The sequence below is a fragment of the Microchirus variegatus genome (assembly GCF_963457635.1).
Source record: "Microchirus variegatus genome assembly, chromosome: 17".
Lineage (NCBI taxonomy): Eukaryota > Metazoa > Chordata > Actinopteri > Pleuronectiformes > Soleidae > Microchirus > Microchirus variegatus.
The window spans coordinates 2,106,497-2,122,171 of NC_139818.1; the positions used below are offsets into that span (position 1 = coordinate 2,106,497).

General features: G+C 40.0%; 1 protein-coding gene across 2 annotated transcripts in view; it reads left to right on the forward strand.

The window, feature by feature from the left end:
• edil3a (EGF-like repeats and discoidin I-like domains 3a) overlaps nt 1–15,675 on the forward strand; it is a 163,799-nt gene that overhangs the window by 92,428 nt on the left and 55,696 nt on the right. For both annotated transcript variants that reach the window (XM_083904122.1, XM_083904123.1), the window contains one exon: nt 5,545–5,726. In XM_083904122.1, coding sequence (XP_083760248.1) covers nt 5,545–5,726 — 182 coding nt within the window. The remainder of the gene's footprint in view (nt 1–5,544; nt 5,727–15,675) is intronic.

Here is a 15,675-nt window from a genome sequence, read left to right on the forward strand (position 1 = left end):
GCTGGCATAAATTTCAGCGGGACTCTAATTTGTTTGGGCTGTAGGTCGAGCTTATGGGAGATGGATTTAGCTGCAGCCACATCAGCGTAGTGCTGGTGTTAGTGATATGTGCTGTCGCAGGGGCTGATGTATGCTCAGAGGCCAGGAGGCCGAGGCCCAGGGCCTGACTGCCTCTGCTGCTGTGACGGGCGACTGGCAGGCAGCTCATTAAAAGTGGTCCATCATTGCCACGAGGTGAGAAGCACCACGGCTTTTCAACAGCGTTCGGGCACAGAGTATGTTCCACGGGAGCAGCAGCACAATTACTGTGGACGAATACGTCATTGTGTTCACGTGACAGGAATTTAAACTAAGAGTTAATTGTTTAATGAATTGTTTTTGGTTGTATATGTGTGGAGAAATGGAGAATCTTACCTTCAGGATCTATGTTTTCCTCCTCGACTGCCTGTCGGACACTGTGCCACATGCAGAGTAACGTCAGAGTGAAGTGAAGCTAATCATCACCAGCCCCCGAAATAGAAGCTGAAAACGTAATTATGAGTTCTCTTTGGACAACCCGAAAATTAATGAGGAGATTTTTTCTTGTCTGCAGAGAAAAGTGGAGGCAAAGTGGCCAATAAATGAGCCGTCGTTTGTTAATCTATGTAGATAAACAGTGTCCCTGCTTATCAGAGGAATGTCCCATTAATTAAATATTTAAAAAAATAACCTGAATGAATCAATTCGCTTTTCAATCCAACTTTATTTATGAATCACTTTAAAAGCAACAACAGCTGAAACAAAGAGATAAATAAATAAAACATACAAACGTGTGACCTAATAGACCTAATCCAGGGCTCTGCAACCTTTAGAATGAAAAGAGCCATTTTTGTCCCCTCTTCAACCAAATAAAATGAATCTGGAGCCGCAAAACCTATTTGATCCTAAAAAATAAGATAAAATCACATGTAAAGTTGTTTTTTTTACACATATATACTCTATTTAAAGAACCACAGTTTGTCGCAAGTTGATACCCAACCTTTAAAGTGTAGGAAAACAACGAATCAAACATTTTTTTATAGCATTTTATTAGCTTTTGGGGGAGGTTTTTTCAACTGGATGTGACGGATAAAACATCAAAACATTTTATTTACGCCCTTATCTTGACAAAAAAGTGTGAAAAACATGAATAGTTTTGTCTTCGACGCTAGAAGGAGCCGCTACAGAGAGGCTGAAGAGCCACATGAGGCTCTAGAGCCGCAGGTTGCAGACCCCTGATCTAAGAACAAACAAATACTGTAGAAAATATAAAAACAACAACCAATGAACAGGTCATACAATAAAACTATAAAAAACGTCTCATACTGGGTCAAAAGCATTATATAATAAATCTAAATCAACTGGCCATAAAATCCTCCTAATATGTCACAGAGACTCAGGAATAATGTTCATATAACAAACTGAACTCACCAACAACAACAGTAAAGACAAAATATTTGCATTAAACAAAAATCTTTTGCAGACTGCAAATCATGTTTATGTTTTAAAATCATGTTTTGGTGTCATGTGGCGCCACCTACCGCCGTCTATCAATCATTGCAGTCTGTAGCGTCTCAGCTGCCGAGCAACCACGGGTTGCCAGTTACGTCAGAAAAACGAAACCTAAAAGACCTAAAAGGTATTTTGAATTTGAATGTAGTAACTGTTTTTGGCCACATTCTTACATATGGCGCCTTTCAAATGGGTTTAAAAGTGGATAGGGAGGGGGCGTGTCTAAGATTGACCGTGGAAGATTGTTCCACAATGTGATGACCGGGGCCACAGGCAGTGTAATCATTGCATGTATGATTTATGAAACGTGAGATTATGTCCAATTGTGAGATTATGTCCGTGCATTCATGCATTTTGTTTTGATTTTTTGGACACTTTGCCGACTGACGAACCATTTAAAATACACACACCCATTGTCTCTAAATTACAACGACTAAAGAGCCAAAACATACAAATGCGGCTGCAGGTCTCGCCTTCGCCAACACATATCATTTTTGAAGCGCTCTAATTTCACAGCCCAATCCTTTGGCTTAGACCGGTTTACCACATCCCAGGTCAAAAGCTGTTTATCCCCAGAGCCTCTTGTGGAGCTTCAGCAGTCGGCTGCCACAGCCACCGACACCATCCTCTCATCGGTCTGGGAGTGGGTGAGTCACACACCAGGAGAAACTAGTGAAGCGAGAGTGATTTAGCATATTGGAATATACAAACACGTCGCTGTCAGCTCACACAAACACACACACACAGTGCACTGCTCGCTCACTTCCCACTGCACTGTCCCCACACATTACTCACTGTCTCTGCGGCTCCCACTGCTTCAGCAGCTGGACGGGTTTTTGCTCGGCTTGTTTTTCCTTTCTCTGCAAACTCTCGTGTGGTGGAAGTCGTCTCGCCGCCCTCGGTGCTGCCACTTTGTTCCATTGTCTCTCAGACACGTGTGTGTGTGTGTGTGTGTGTGTGTGTGTGCAGGCCTCGTCTGTTTGTGAGCTGCGTCTGAAGTGCTTTGTTCTTTTTTTGAGCTTTAATGGTTAGCGATGGCATCGCAGAACCTCTGATGACCACCGCCGCAGGCTCCCCCTCCAGGCTGCTTTACATGGACATTTACAGTTCATCCAACATGAGCAGACGCCGCCTGCGGCTCATCTCATTTGATATGTTCACATTTCTTTTTTGGGGGGGAAGGGAGGAGGGGGGGGGGGTGGTATTTTTAAAAAACGTTTTTCAAACATTGTGTTTTACCCACAGCTATTTAAGATGCAACCAAGACACGGGCTGGTTAAAATTTAAATCAGATGATGTTGTTATAAATTATATTTGTGCCCTTGTTTTATTGCTGCAGTTAAATTTATCTCTTTTTTTTCGAATAAACACTGCGGATGTTGCTGCAGAGAACATGTTTTAATGTTATGTTCGACTTCAGGACTCAATTGGATTATTAGTGTCGAGTTAGTTTGTCGAACATTGCCGTGACTTTAACGGGTTGCAATAAAAAAAACAGAAAAGCACTCAGAGAGAGCAGACCTCCGCCAAAGTAGCTCAGTGCCTACAAAATACACCTTGCCTGCACGCAGCGTGTACGGATCACGCCCAAAATATAATCACCTGTTCCTGGTCCCATTGCGGACATTTCCTGAAAATGTCATCCAAATCCGTCCTTGATTTTTCGAGTTATGTTGCTAACAGACAAACAAACTCCAGCAAAAACTCCTGTCGGAGGTCAATAAAAATTCTAATACAAGTGTTAGCTGTCCTTCTACGGAGCCCCTGAAGTGACATGAGAAAAAAAAAAAGACAACATTTTTTGGGGGGGAAATCTCGAGTTTCAAATAGTTTCCCAAAAAAAAAGAAAGAAAAAATGTGCCTTTTTTTTCCCAAAAAATTTTTTTTTCATAATTTTTTGAAAACTCGAGATCTCGAGTTTGAAATTTTTTTTTGCTGCATTTTGGAAACTCGAGGTAATGAGAGTGAGAAAAAAAAATCTAATTGATTTTTTTTCTTCATATTTTTTGGAAACTCGAGATCTTGAGTTTCCAAAAAATATGAAGAAAAATAAATGTTCAAAAAAATTATGCAAAAACTTTTTTTTTTCAATCTTTTTTTGGAAACTCAAGATCTCGACTTTGAAACTCGAGATAATTTTTTTTTTTTTAATCTCTTTTTTTTCTCCGTAGTCCTCCATTAAGTGTATTTGTGGTATATTTTTTTATATCAAACCAAATATAACTGTAGAAAAACACCATCATGCTACTGTATAGCAGGACGTTGCAGAATCATACAGCATTAATATAAACCACAGTTAATTACTCTACTGTGTGCATTCTAAAATACCCAGGTTCTGTTGTTCTGCCGTCTCTATACTCTTTACTGAGAGGCCAAAGCTGTGAAGCTGTTTACGTTCCGGAGACACTGTCGGGGAGAAGAAATGTAATAATGTGGGGGTGTTTGCTTCCTGAGTGTTGAGTGGAATTCGAAGCAGCTTGGTGTGTCACCCCCTCACAGCATGGAAAAAAAACCTCTTTTTGCGCTTTCTCATGTGAACAAGTTGCCTATTGCAAATTAAGCTTTGAATTAAATGTATATCCTGTGGAGAGACAATTTCATTCCAATTTTCACAACTGTGTAACAAACTTAGCCCGGGATCGTGACGACCTGCAGTCACATTTGAAGGTGGTTTTCTTGGCCCTGCGGAGTCCTGAGTGATTATACCTCTGTGCAGGTTAAGTGCATGCACAGCGTACAATTTTCATGAACTCCACATGTGTGCTGATGCAGGCTAAATCCCTCCGAATCCATTATGATTTCACAGAAAGTTTTGTGTGTTTCCGGGTGGAAACTTTCACTTATCAACCTCTAACACACCGCGTGGACACGCGTGCGTTCCTTTGTGTTTCACATGCGTTTTCCTCGTATCACGCAATTTTACAAAAGGCCTTTTAAAAAAAAACTAGAGCACAAAGAACGGTTTGTTTTGCAGAATTATACATCCTCTCCTGAGACCACTTCACCACAGGTGTGCCTGTTTAAATGCTTGTGATGTTCCTGGACATAGCAATTAGGATTAAGAGAGGAAAACAAGCTGCACGAAGAAGAAAAGGACAGTGTTTTGGACATTTTTAAAGCTGTTTTAAAGCGTTTTTCTGTAGCAAAAAAGAAGTTGCCACAGCTCCATGGAATAAGCCTTGAGGACTCCTTTCCTGATGAGGGCGTCACATGTCGGTCCAGCATGAATGTTGAGTCTAGAGCTGAAACGATTAATTTAGCAACTATTTTGATAATCGATAATCGGTTTGAAGCTTTTTTCATGATAAAAACAAGATTTCTGATTGTTTTAGCTTCTTAAATGTGAACATTTTCTTGGTTTCTTTGCTCCACATAAACAAAGAAATCATTAAAACTGAATCATTTTGCTTCGTGGACAAAACAAGACATTCAACAACATCGTCATTTCCAGGTTTTACAAACACTGATCAACGTTTTTTAACATTCTCTGACATTTTATGAACCAAACGATTCATCGAGAAAATAATCGACAGATTAATCGATTATGAAAATAATCCTTAGTTGCAGCTCTAGTTGAGTCACTGTGAGTCAAAAGCACATCGCCGTAATAGAAGCATTGGTTTTATTGTGACGAATCAAAGCAACAATCATAGTGAGATGAAAAGGAGGAGGGGGAACAAATCAATGATCCCCTCAAAGGAAAGGTTTCCATCGGAGGTCACAGCAAACAGCGTGGAAAGAAACGTGCAGCTCTAATGACTGTCTGGTTATGTAGTACAAGTAGAGGAGACTGAGGCTTTTGTATCCGAGAGAGAGAGACAAATAAACAAAAATATTGGCTCTGATGTAGAGATACTGAAGAGAAAAAATGAAACGAGATGTGGAGGACAAAAGGACGGTGCACAATGTGGCATTTCAGAAAATCTGTATGCAGCGCAGAGACTGCAGTTGCATGCTTTCAAGTGCCGGGGACTGTATGAAGGGTCATCTGTATCTCTGCCTCTCTTCACTCAGGATGCTCTGGACCGCTGGGCATGGAGGGCGGGATAATCTCCAACCAGCAGATAACGGCCTCCTCCACCCACCGCGCTCTCTTCGGCTTGCAGAAGTGGTATCCGTACTTTGCGCGGCTCAACAAGAAGGGCCTGGTCAACGCCTGGACCGCTGCCGAGAACGACAGATGGCCATGGATCCAGGTAAAGCACAAAGGCACAAAGACACGATCTTAATTAGATAGATAGCAGTTAGTTTGAATAGATTTGTTGGACTAAAACAATACAGACTAACTATATATGCAAATGTCCACGTGCAAAATATGGATACTATCGTTGGAAAAGTTTGGGGTCTTAGAAATGTCCATATTTTTTAAGGAAAATCTCTTTTTTTTCAATGAATATAACATTAAAGGGACACTGTGTAGTATTAATGGGTTTATATGAACCCAAAATCCACTTTTTTATACATATTATGTGCTCCTGCATTGTCTAGTCGCTGTATATATAGTTTTTGTTTCATTTTCGTAGTGTTTCAAAAAGTCATGTAAAAAAACATGGTCGCGGGCCGCGGTTGCATAGCCACTGTTAGCAGCGAGACGCCATGTTTCTACGGGAGCCTGTAAGGACAAACCAGAGAGAGCAAATCAAGCGTCGCTTCACTTGTAGCGGAAGTCCCGCCTCCACTGACGGAGCAGATACGATATACAAAAGACACATTTATACATCTGAATAAATACTAGAACCTCATCTGCTGACACGGAGAAACACGTCGAGGACGACATTTGACCGGCTGAGGACACCGTAGCGCTCAGGGAAGGGAGGGGGTGAGCAGAGGAGCAGTTCGTTGTTGTAAATTTCAGCCTCTCCTCTAGATGTCACTATAAACTACTTACTTCACCTTTAAATGTATCAGAAATACACTCTATACATTGTTATTGTGGTAAAAACGTCTGTTTTTGTGTGCGTATAGAGGTCCATTTCCAGTGTTCTAATAGTACATTGTGTTTCCTAATGACGTTAGAAGCTGCTATTGGATGATTAGAAAACCCTTGTGCAATGATGTTAGCACAGCTGAAAACAGTTTTGCTGCTTCTTTGACCAAAGGGCAAAAATTATTATTTAGAATAAAAATCATTATTTCTAATCTCGTCAATGTCTTGACTATATTTTCTATTCATTTTGCAACTTTTTTGACGAATAAAAGTCTGACTTTTAATAGAAAACACAACAAAAAATTGTACAGGTGAGCCCAAACTTTTGAACGTTAGTGTATATGAGTTCACATGATGCTGATTCAGACTCTTTCTGTGTTTCTCGGTGCAGCAGAGTTTAGATCTTGTGTCACCTGACAACATTCCCCTGTGTTGCTGCACACAGGAAGTGATTTGTTTCATGTCAAGACGGATTGAGGCGATAGCGACTTTGCACTAGTTAAATGTGGAGTGTGAGTGAAAGCACAAAGAGGCGTCCATGAAAAGTTCTTCAGCAGTTTGACTAAATAAATGTGTGTTTTTTTGCTGTTGTACAAACACTCAGTCACTCAGACACAGACACAGAGATAATGTTAAATCATTCACTTAAAACCAAACAGAATGAGAACAATGACAATTTGTCCACTTCAGCTTCAATTGTTTTCATGTATTTGATTAATATTTATGGATGTAGTTCTAAACTGTTGACTGTGAAAAGACAACACTTTTCAGAAATCTTGATTATCAAGGTGCTCAGTGCCTCACACGGCAACAACAATAAAACAGAGCTCGTGAAATCATAATAGGTTGAAGACACTTAAAAGCAAAAATAAAATCACAAATGTGCTTGCCAATTAAATTTTGTTTTGTGAAAGCCTCAGGCCCACGACTGCAAAGGCGTTCATATTTATTCAGGTTTGAAAAGTAGAGAAGACCTTTTGTCCAAGCAGCTCAAATATAGCAATAATTAAAGGTCAGGTATATAACAGAGAGAGAGAGGGAGAGAGAGAGAGAGAGAGAGAGAGAGAGAGAGAGAGAGAGAGGCCCTGAAGTGATCACTAAGATCTTAAAATCAATTTGAAAACATGCTGTGAGCCGAAAGTGCGAAAGAGTCCCGATAATTATTTCACATGCCAAACTTCCATCTTCTCCTTCTCAATTTCGCGGTTCTCTGAGGCTTAAGCTTTACACGACAACGATCTGAACACAAACCTCAAAAGTGGTCGTTGCGTTCCCACGTTTTATTTCGCGTTAAGACGAGCGTCTTTGGGTGGAAAGTGTGTGAAATTTGATGTAGTGTGCATGCCAGGTGGCTAGGGAGCACTGTGAAGCACTGCTATACAACAAGACCAGGAGCGCAGGAGCGTTGAAACTTCCTTCTACTTCTCTCTCGTAGCACGAAGTAGCAGCTAAGGCAACTTGAATGTCCGACTGATGGATTATAATCCCATATATTTGTTGTTGTTTGTCTGTACTGCATATGGATCTGACGTCAACGCGTACAGGAGGATAGCCAGCGTGAGCAGCTCAGAGCTCACTTTAGCGTTTTCAACCCTTAAAGGTCACATAGAGTGGTCCTGTTGCACATATATGTTAGTTATGGGGGTCTACTTACATACATTAACTTGTTTTTATGCTCAAAAACCTCCTAGTTGCTGTAAACGAGCCGATAGAAATCCTCTTTTCTGATGGTGATTCCCAGCTGCGAGATTTGAGACTCAACTCTCTCACCCAGAAGACAGAGTGTGTTGTGATTGATCAGTACACCCACTCTCAGGAGCTCCTCATTATCAAAACATTGTTTTAACAATGTTTAAAAATAGCTTCTTCATGACTCCCCGCCGCAGTCCCTTTGACGACCTTTGACCCGGAGTCAGACCCAGAGTCAGAAGACACTGTCGCTCGTGAAACACCTCCACAACGGACGTTATTCTTCTTCTGCGGTTCAATGTACGCAACCGGATGTGCCCGGACTAGTGCCCGGAGCAGGAGGATCTGCTGTTCAGGAGAACCGCTGTTTACGTAACCGGACCGGGTTTTTTCAGAGATCTCACTGAGCCCGAGATTACAATAAAACACAGCGTTCTCAGCAGTGGATGAACTGTTTGTTTAGAACCTTCAGGGCTTCTTAAACAAGGTAATGACGCAGATACACACTAAAAAACAGCCTTAATTGGAACTTCCGGTCTAGGTCCGCTTTATGACGTGAACGCCACGGTGGAGCGTTTTTAAGATTTCCACTCTGGAGGGCGGCTTCATTTTTTTGCATTTTTAAGCCCCCAAAAACGCCGTCGCCGTCACATCTGATCAAGTATTTTGTCGGGTTTCTCCCGGGAGCGTTGTCGTGTAAAGCACAGCCTAAATCCTGTGTCACCGTGGCTTTAGTGAATCATGACAACATTTCAATGCCAGGTTTCATTGCATCAGACAAGGATTTATTTAAATGAGAAAGGTTGAAGATGATCTGACTCCACTGTGTGAACGCAGACCTGCACACACACAGCTGTGCCGTATAAAATAAAACTTATGTCGCATAAATTTGCCCTCAATGTCTTTTCCAAGGATTCATGCTTCACAGTATCCCAGATTCAAAAAAAGAAATTATCGTATTAAAAAAAAATTATTATGGTAATTAATAATTAAGCTACTTAATTCATTATTGGGAAAATAATGTTCAATTTCTCACACTCGTCATTCACGGCCGCGATAACAGAAACGCTGACAGCAACCTTTGAAGCGAGCTGCTTTCAAAAACGCTGTGATATGCGAGTGTGTGAGTGTGTGTGTGGGGGGGGGTGAAAAAGAAAAAGAAAAAACATACTAGACTTTGACAGCGCGATGGAGAAAGTGAAACTGTACCTAACAAGAGAATAGTAACTAGGATGACAGGGCATAAATAGATTTGGAGAAGAAACAGCGGATGTGAGTGAAAGAAGAGAAGCCTGGCACATGGAGGAGAGGCTGAAGACACGGAACATAAAACACTGTTTGACTTTAATGATGCCACGTGGGATGTTGCACAGGATGCTGCAGGCACCGCGTGTTTTCCTACACAAGGCCTGGATAATTGGGACGTGAGTTCAGAGGTGTACAGTCGTGTCAGCGCGCTGGGATTATCCTAAGGAGGCGTTAGACGTGCGCTTTTACAGCGCAAAGCGATGCGGCGTGACTGCGTTTGCGCGTTTGCCAAAAGTCAAACAGGTTTCACTGACAGATGACAACCCTATCAGAATAGGGATGAGATTTTTTTTTTCTCTGTCTATTTTTGGTTTCCTCTGTTGCAACATGTCATGTTAGATGTCAGCATTGGTTTTTTTAACCCCCAATAAACCTTAACATATGAAGGCGAAACATACTTTGAATAATTCATCACAGCGTTGCAAAGACTAAAACACACAAAACACTATTCAAATCTCTTTGTGGGTTCATGTGTGTGTGTGTTATTGTACTTGCAGCATACTGAGGACCAGTGACGGTTTTTAACCAACAGTGAGGTCATTTTTACGGAGTGAGGACATTTTGGGGCGGTCCTCACTTTGTTTTCATTGAAATCACTTCCTTAGGTTGCTATAACATGCTATACTCAATTTGTCAAAAAAAAAATCTAAATTTGGATGGCATAGTATAGTACGACTCTTTTGTCAAATTTTGGACCAAAGATTGTGGTCAAATTTTTTTTTACAATTTTGGTCGACATAGTATAGTATGTCGTTTTTGTCAAATTTTGGACAACATACTATAGTATGATGTTTCTATCAAATTTTGGACCAAAAATTTTTGGTCAAAAATGTTTTGTAACTTTTGGATGGCATAGTATAGTATGACTTTTTTGTAAAATTTTGGACCACAGATTTTTGGGTAATTTTTTTTTTCAAATTTTGGACTAAAACTTTTTGGTCAAATTTTTTATTTGCAATTTTGGTCGACATAGTATAGTATGACATTTTTGTCAAATTTTGGACCAAAAATTAAAAAAAAATAAATAAATCAAAAAAAGTTTTCCAGTCCTTTTTGCTCTGGGGCTCCACCTGTAGACATTTTATGGTACTGCAACCAGTAGTTCTTTGTAGATGTCGTTCATGAAGTAGATATTTGTAATTGTGTTGATTTTTAAGATGGAAATGCTGGTCCTCACTTTGTCAGCAACCCAGTCCTCAGTATGCAGCAAGTACAAGAATGTGTGTGTGTGTGTGTGTGTGTGCGTGTGCGTGTGTGTGTGTGTGCGTGTGTGTGAGCTCATCACCACTCACACACGTCCGCACTACGTAACTGTGACAATATCAGTTTTCCTCAGCCTTTGCCACCGTGAGCTCACACACAAAATTGCATTGAACTCCCGAGGGAAATATGTAACTGGTCAGACCAATATCAGGAAAGTTGAGCTGCAGCCAGCTGTGGTGTAAGGATGAAACAAAGCCAGATCATTTACGAAGGTTACGACGGGGGTCTATACATAATTTAATGGGAGCAAAAGGAGTTAATTACATAATAAACACATGCAGTTTTCCGTCTTTGTGCTCACATCTGCCGGGCATGCATGTGTCATATATCAGTATATATAACACTAGCATAGGATTCATTTCCTTTGTGCAGCCTTGTGAAACATTCTCGTCTGCTGCGTGCTGAAGCAGACAAAAACACAGCATGATGGCAGCCAACAGTTTCCTCTGAATACTTATCAGGCTCAAACTTGACCGAGAAGCTACAACATTGACAGCTTTAAAATATACATACCTTCATAAATAATAGGGATGTGAATCTTTGATTGACGATTTGATTCAAAATCGATTATCGATTCAATTGATTCGATTCATACGATTCTCGATTCAAAAATTGATACAGTGCATAGTGTGTTAAGGCAAATTATGGCATCAAAACAATACAGTTTGTATAAGATAATGTGATAATGTGATCACACAAAGGCAAACTTAAGACAAAAGTTAACATTTATTCATTCAAAACAAATAAAAACCTACTGACTGTACAAAAAAATAACTTTAGCATAAATAAAAGCTTAGAATAGCTGCCTTTTTCTCCCAGAAGTTACAAAAATAAAAAAAATAAACTGTACACAAATAACACAAGTTTATGAATCGATTCAGCATCGTGGATGATTGGAATCGCGATCCCCACCCCTGATAAATAATATTAAATATAATATTCTAAAGTAATATTTCAAATCCCAAATGTTGTGTTTTTCAAAAATAAATCACAATTAAATATTTTTATTCAGCCTTGCGTGTGTTCAGGCCTACACTTCTTAACTATACAATGACAGTGGCCAGGATGGGACACCTAAAACGTATACTGTAAATAAACTATAAACAAATGAATGAATAGAAATCACTGATTATATATAATATGTAGATTACTTCGAGACTCTTTATTCTGTCCTGTAAGAAGGACAGAATAATTCCCCACTCGATGTGAGGGTCTACATCGAGTGGGGAATTATCCTCTTTAGTCTATTGTACAGACTGTAAAGTCCTTTGGGGCTAATTGTGTTTGTGATGTTGGGCTTTATATATAAAATTGACTCTTAGGGCCAATTCCAATTGCTATCTTAACCCTCAAGCTCAACCCTTAATCTTAACTGGCCTCAAAACCAAGTGTTGAGGGTTATTTTGTCACTTAGAAATGGGACACCCCTTAAATGCAGAAACGTCTTCAGACTGTGGGGGGCAGTCACAAAAGATCGTAAAATAAAAATAAATGTTAGGCAACAATGACGTCAGTAATCCATAATATGGGCCTAAACTAAGATAATACAATGGTTTTCATCATTTTTATATCTCTATTTACAAAGAAAATACTTAATTTGTAGCGTACTCGTTTCGCTGCTATCGGCGCCATCTTTGTTATGTGAAAACACGCAATGCATTCTGGGTAGCCCTTGCTCCCAAGGGTGGTCTTGGAAAATCTCAATATTGAGGGCGATACAGCCCTTAAACTTGACCTCAACTTAATTTTTCTGAGAATCGGGACAGAACTTGGACTTAATTGAGGATTAATTAAGGAATTAGAATTCACCCTTTATGGTCTGTATTTATATAGCACTTTTCTAGCCTTGGTGACCACTTACAGCCAAAGACCACCCATTCATACCCATTGGGTTAGTGTCTTGCCCAAGGACACATCAGCATGTAGAATCGAGCCCACAGCCTTCCGGTTGAAAGACGACTCTCTCTCACTGGCTGAGCTACCGTCGTCTCCTCCAAGTAAATCTAAAATAAATATGGTGTGTGTTTGAATCCCAGTGCCACAGGCCTCTTAACTACTTTCAAGGACAGTCATCACAAGCCAAATTGCTTCTGACATGGATTCCCTTATAAAACAGCGCTATAAATTTGATAAAAATGTAAATGCACAGGGCAAAACAATGTCAGTCAGTTTTTTTTCCTCCCCCTGTGTTAGATATAAAAACCCCTGCAAGTTATGTTTGTCGATAGCCTTCAGCTTTCAGAAATGTGTTTCCTGAAAGTAGTGTGTGAATTGCAGCAGGATAGTCAATTCCAGGATGTTGTCAGTGGTTAATGCTGAACAATTTCTCAGAGTTATGAATATTTTTCAGACAGAAAACACCTTGAGTTGTGCCCCTGCAAACAAGCCGTATTTCTTCTGCTGCAAATGGAGCTCGGGAATAGAAAAGGTTTGATGTAGACGTTTATTTTTACTTTTTTTCTTTATAGGTTCATGCATTTCACCCAGATCGTTCCACATACACAAACACCATGCACGTCTAGAAATAGGAAAAGGGTGAAAGTGTAAGACTTGACTTTGCCTTTCGGCTCAGTCTTTTTTTTTGCACTTTTGAACAGAAAACATCTCCGACACAATTTTAAAACTTCCCATATTTCTTCGGCACTACACAACAACTCGTAATGAAGAATGGATTCTCTGATTACCACTGTGTCGAGGAGAGTGCAGATTCATTCTCAGTTCTTTTGACTTTTAGGAGTGGGTTTATTACAGTTTTATAATGAGATGGATGTAAAAAACATACATTGTGCCATATTGTCATATTGTATGATCTGTGATGTTGTGGAGTGGATTTATCGCTGCGATGGAGTTCTCAAAACAAGTAAAATCTGCTGTTGTATGTTGTGTGAGGGTGAAATGTAAGATTACTGAATCCCAAGTGTGAGTTGATCACTGCAGTGTTGCTGCAACTCTGTGACAGAGTTGAATATTTAACACTTCCAAAAGTGTTTTAACTCGGTTTAGAATGGACCAATACAGGCACTTTGGAAATGTTCAACAGTGGATGGGCATTCTTTCTCCCTCTCTGCTACGTATGGAGGTCCCTAGTGCTAATCGCGGACGCTAACCGCTAATGCTAATCGCGGACGCTAACCGCTAATGCTAATCGCGGACGCTAACCGCTAATGCTAATCGCGGACGCTAACTGTAGTGATGTGCGGTAGCAGACGCTCACCCATAGGTGGCAGTATAACCCTCAACGGACCTCTGTGAGACTGAATGTGATTACAGGAAGTAGAAGAAGAAGTTCGAGCATGAGACAACAACGTAAGTTACAAAATAAACAACAAGCCAAAGCTCGTATAAAGTTCAAGTGAAGTTTTATTTATGAGCATACGAACTTTACACTGACTGCTAATGTTAGTCGCGGACGCTAACCGCTAATAATAATCGCTAAATGCTAACCGCGGACGCTAACCGTTAACCCAATCCATTCAAACCAACTTTATTTATACAGCACTAAAAACAACAACAGCATCTGAAACAGAAGTGCTGTACACCAGAGATGCTAATGCTAATAACGGACGCTAAATTAGCTGCATGTTTACTGCCAGTGTTTCATATTAATACTCGTCTTACTGTGTCCACAGTTTCACAAGATTCCCGTTAAACTGCATGGACATTTATCGCCCGTGTCCTGGAGTTTTACGGGAGTGTTTGAACTAATTGGAAGCAAGTCCATGACATCAACACTATAAGAGTTGCTGATTTTGCTTATGTACACTGAAATAACATGTGTAATCACAAGTGTCCATACAGGCATGCATTATTTATTTTTTGGGTGCACTAAAAAACTATCCCAGGTGTCTTGAACTAATGTTAGGAACATAGTTTATGAAGAAACCAAGTTATGAATAGTTGCAAGTGGTTTATAAATATGTGGCCTGATTTGATTTGCTGTTATTCTTATTTTTTTTACCCATGTGTGCATTCCAAGCGATTGAGGTTAATTACGTCTCAAATGGAGGCATGGTTCCTTCAAACTGACATGGACAAAAGGTCCGCACACACAGGATGCTCCACAACAATGCCTCCGTCAAACAAATAAATGCATCATTATTAGTGCTCAAGTGACGGAGGTGCATTTCTGAGTGGTCATTAAAAAATGTGAAGGATCATCCCAATTACCCAGGCGGTGGCCTTTTAGTGACAGGGTCCCTAATTAGTGCGAGAAGCATCTATCTCTATGGAGAAAACTGAGAAGAGCGGAGAAATGCTTTGAATGAGACGGAGTGGCTCGACCGGGGCTCTTAGATGGGTACTTATATATAATTAACCTGAAAACGGTGGTTTATGTGGAAAAAAAAAACAGGGGTGTAATTGTGAATTGTCTCTTTAAATGGACAGGAGCAACGATATAGATGCAGCACAATAGTAATTAGATGTGTATTATTGCAGTAGTTTTGACTAGGTCAGTGGAAAACAGTTGTTTTCTCGTTCTGGATGCATAATAGTCAATATTGTAATCACTATAGTATCCTCAGGAGACACAAGTCATTTTCATTTCTTGTTTATTAACACAGGAGGAGAGTATACTGCAGAAGGCTCTGTCTATCAGTATCAGAGTTTTTGCAGCCAAATTTTACTAGCACTGCTATTATGTTTTGTGTACTATACCATCAACCTGCCCAGGGACTGCAGGTGGAAAATAGCAATCTGCTAAAACCTGGCACAATGCATATTTTCTTGTTATGCAAGAATAATGTTTTATTGTGCATTGTCCCTGTCCTAAAAATAAAAATTACATTACATTACAAGTATGTTCATTTAAAGTGTCTAATTTTAGAGCAGTAAAAACATGTCTGCACTGACACCAGCCTGAATACATACAGGTTATTGTTTTAAAATTTCAGTCCAGGAAACTTGCAACCTTAAGTGAGATGAGTCCAGTTCATGGCAGTTATTCTATTTTGGTCTGA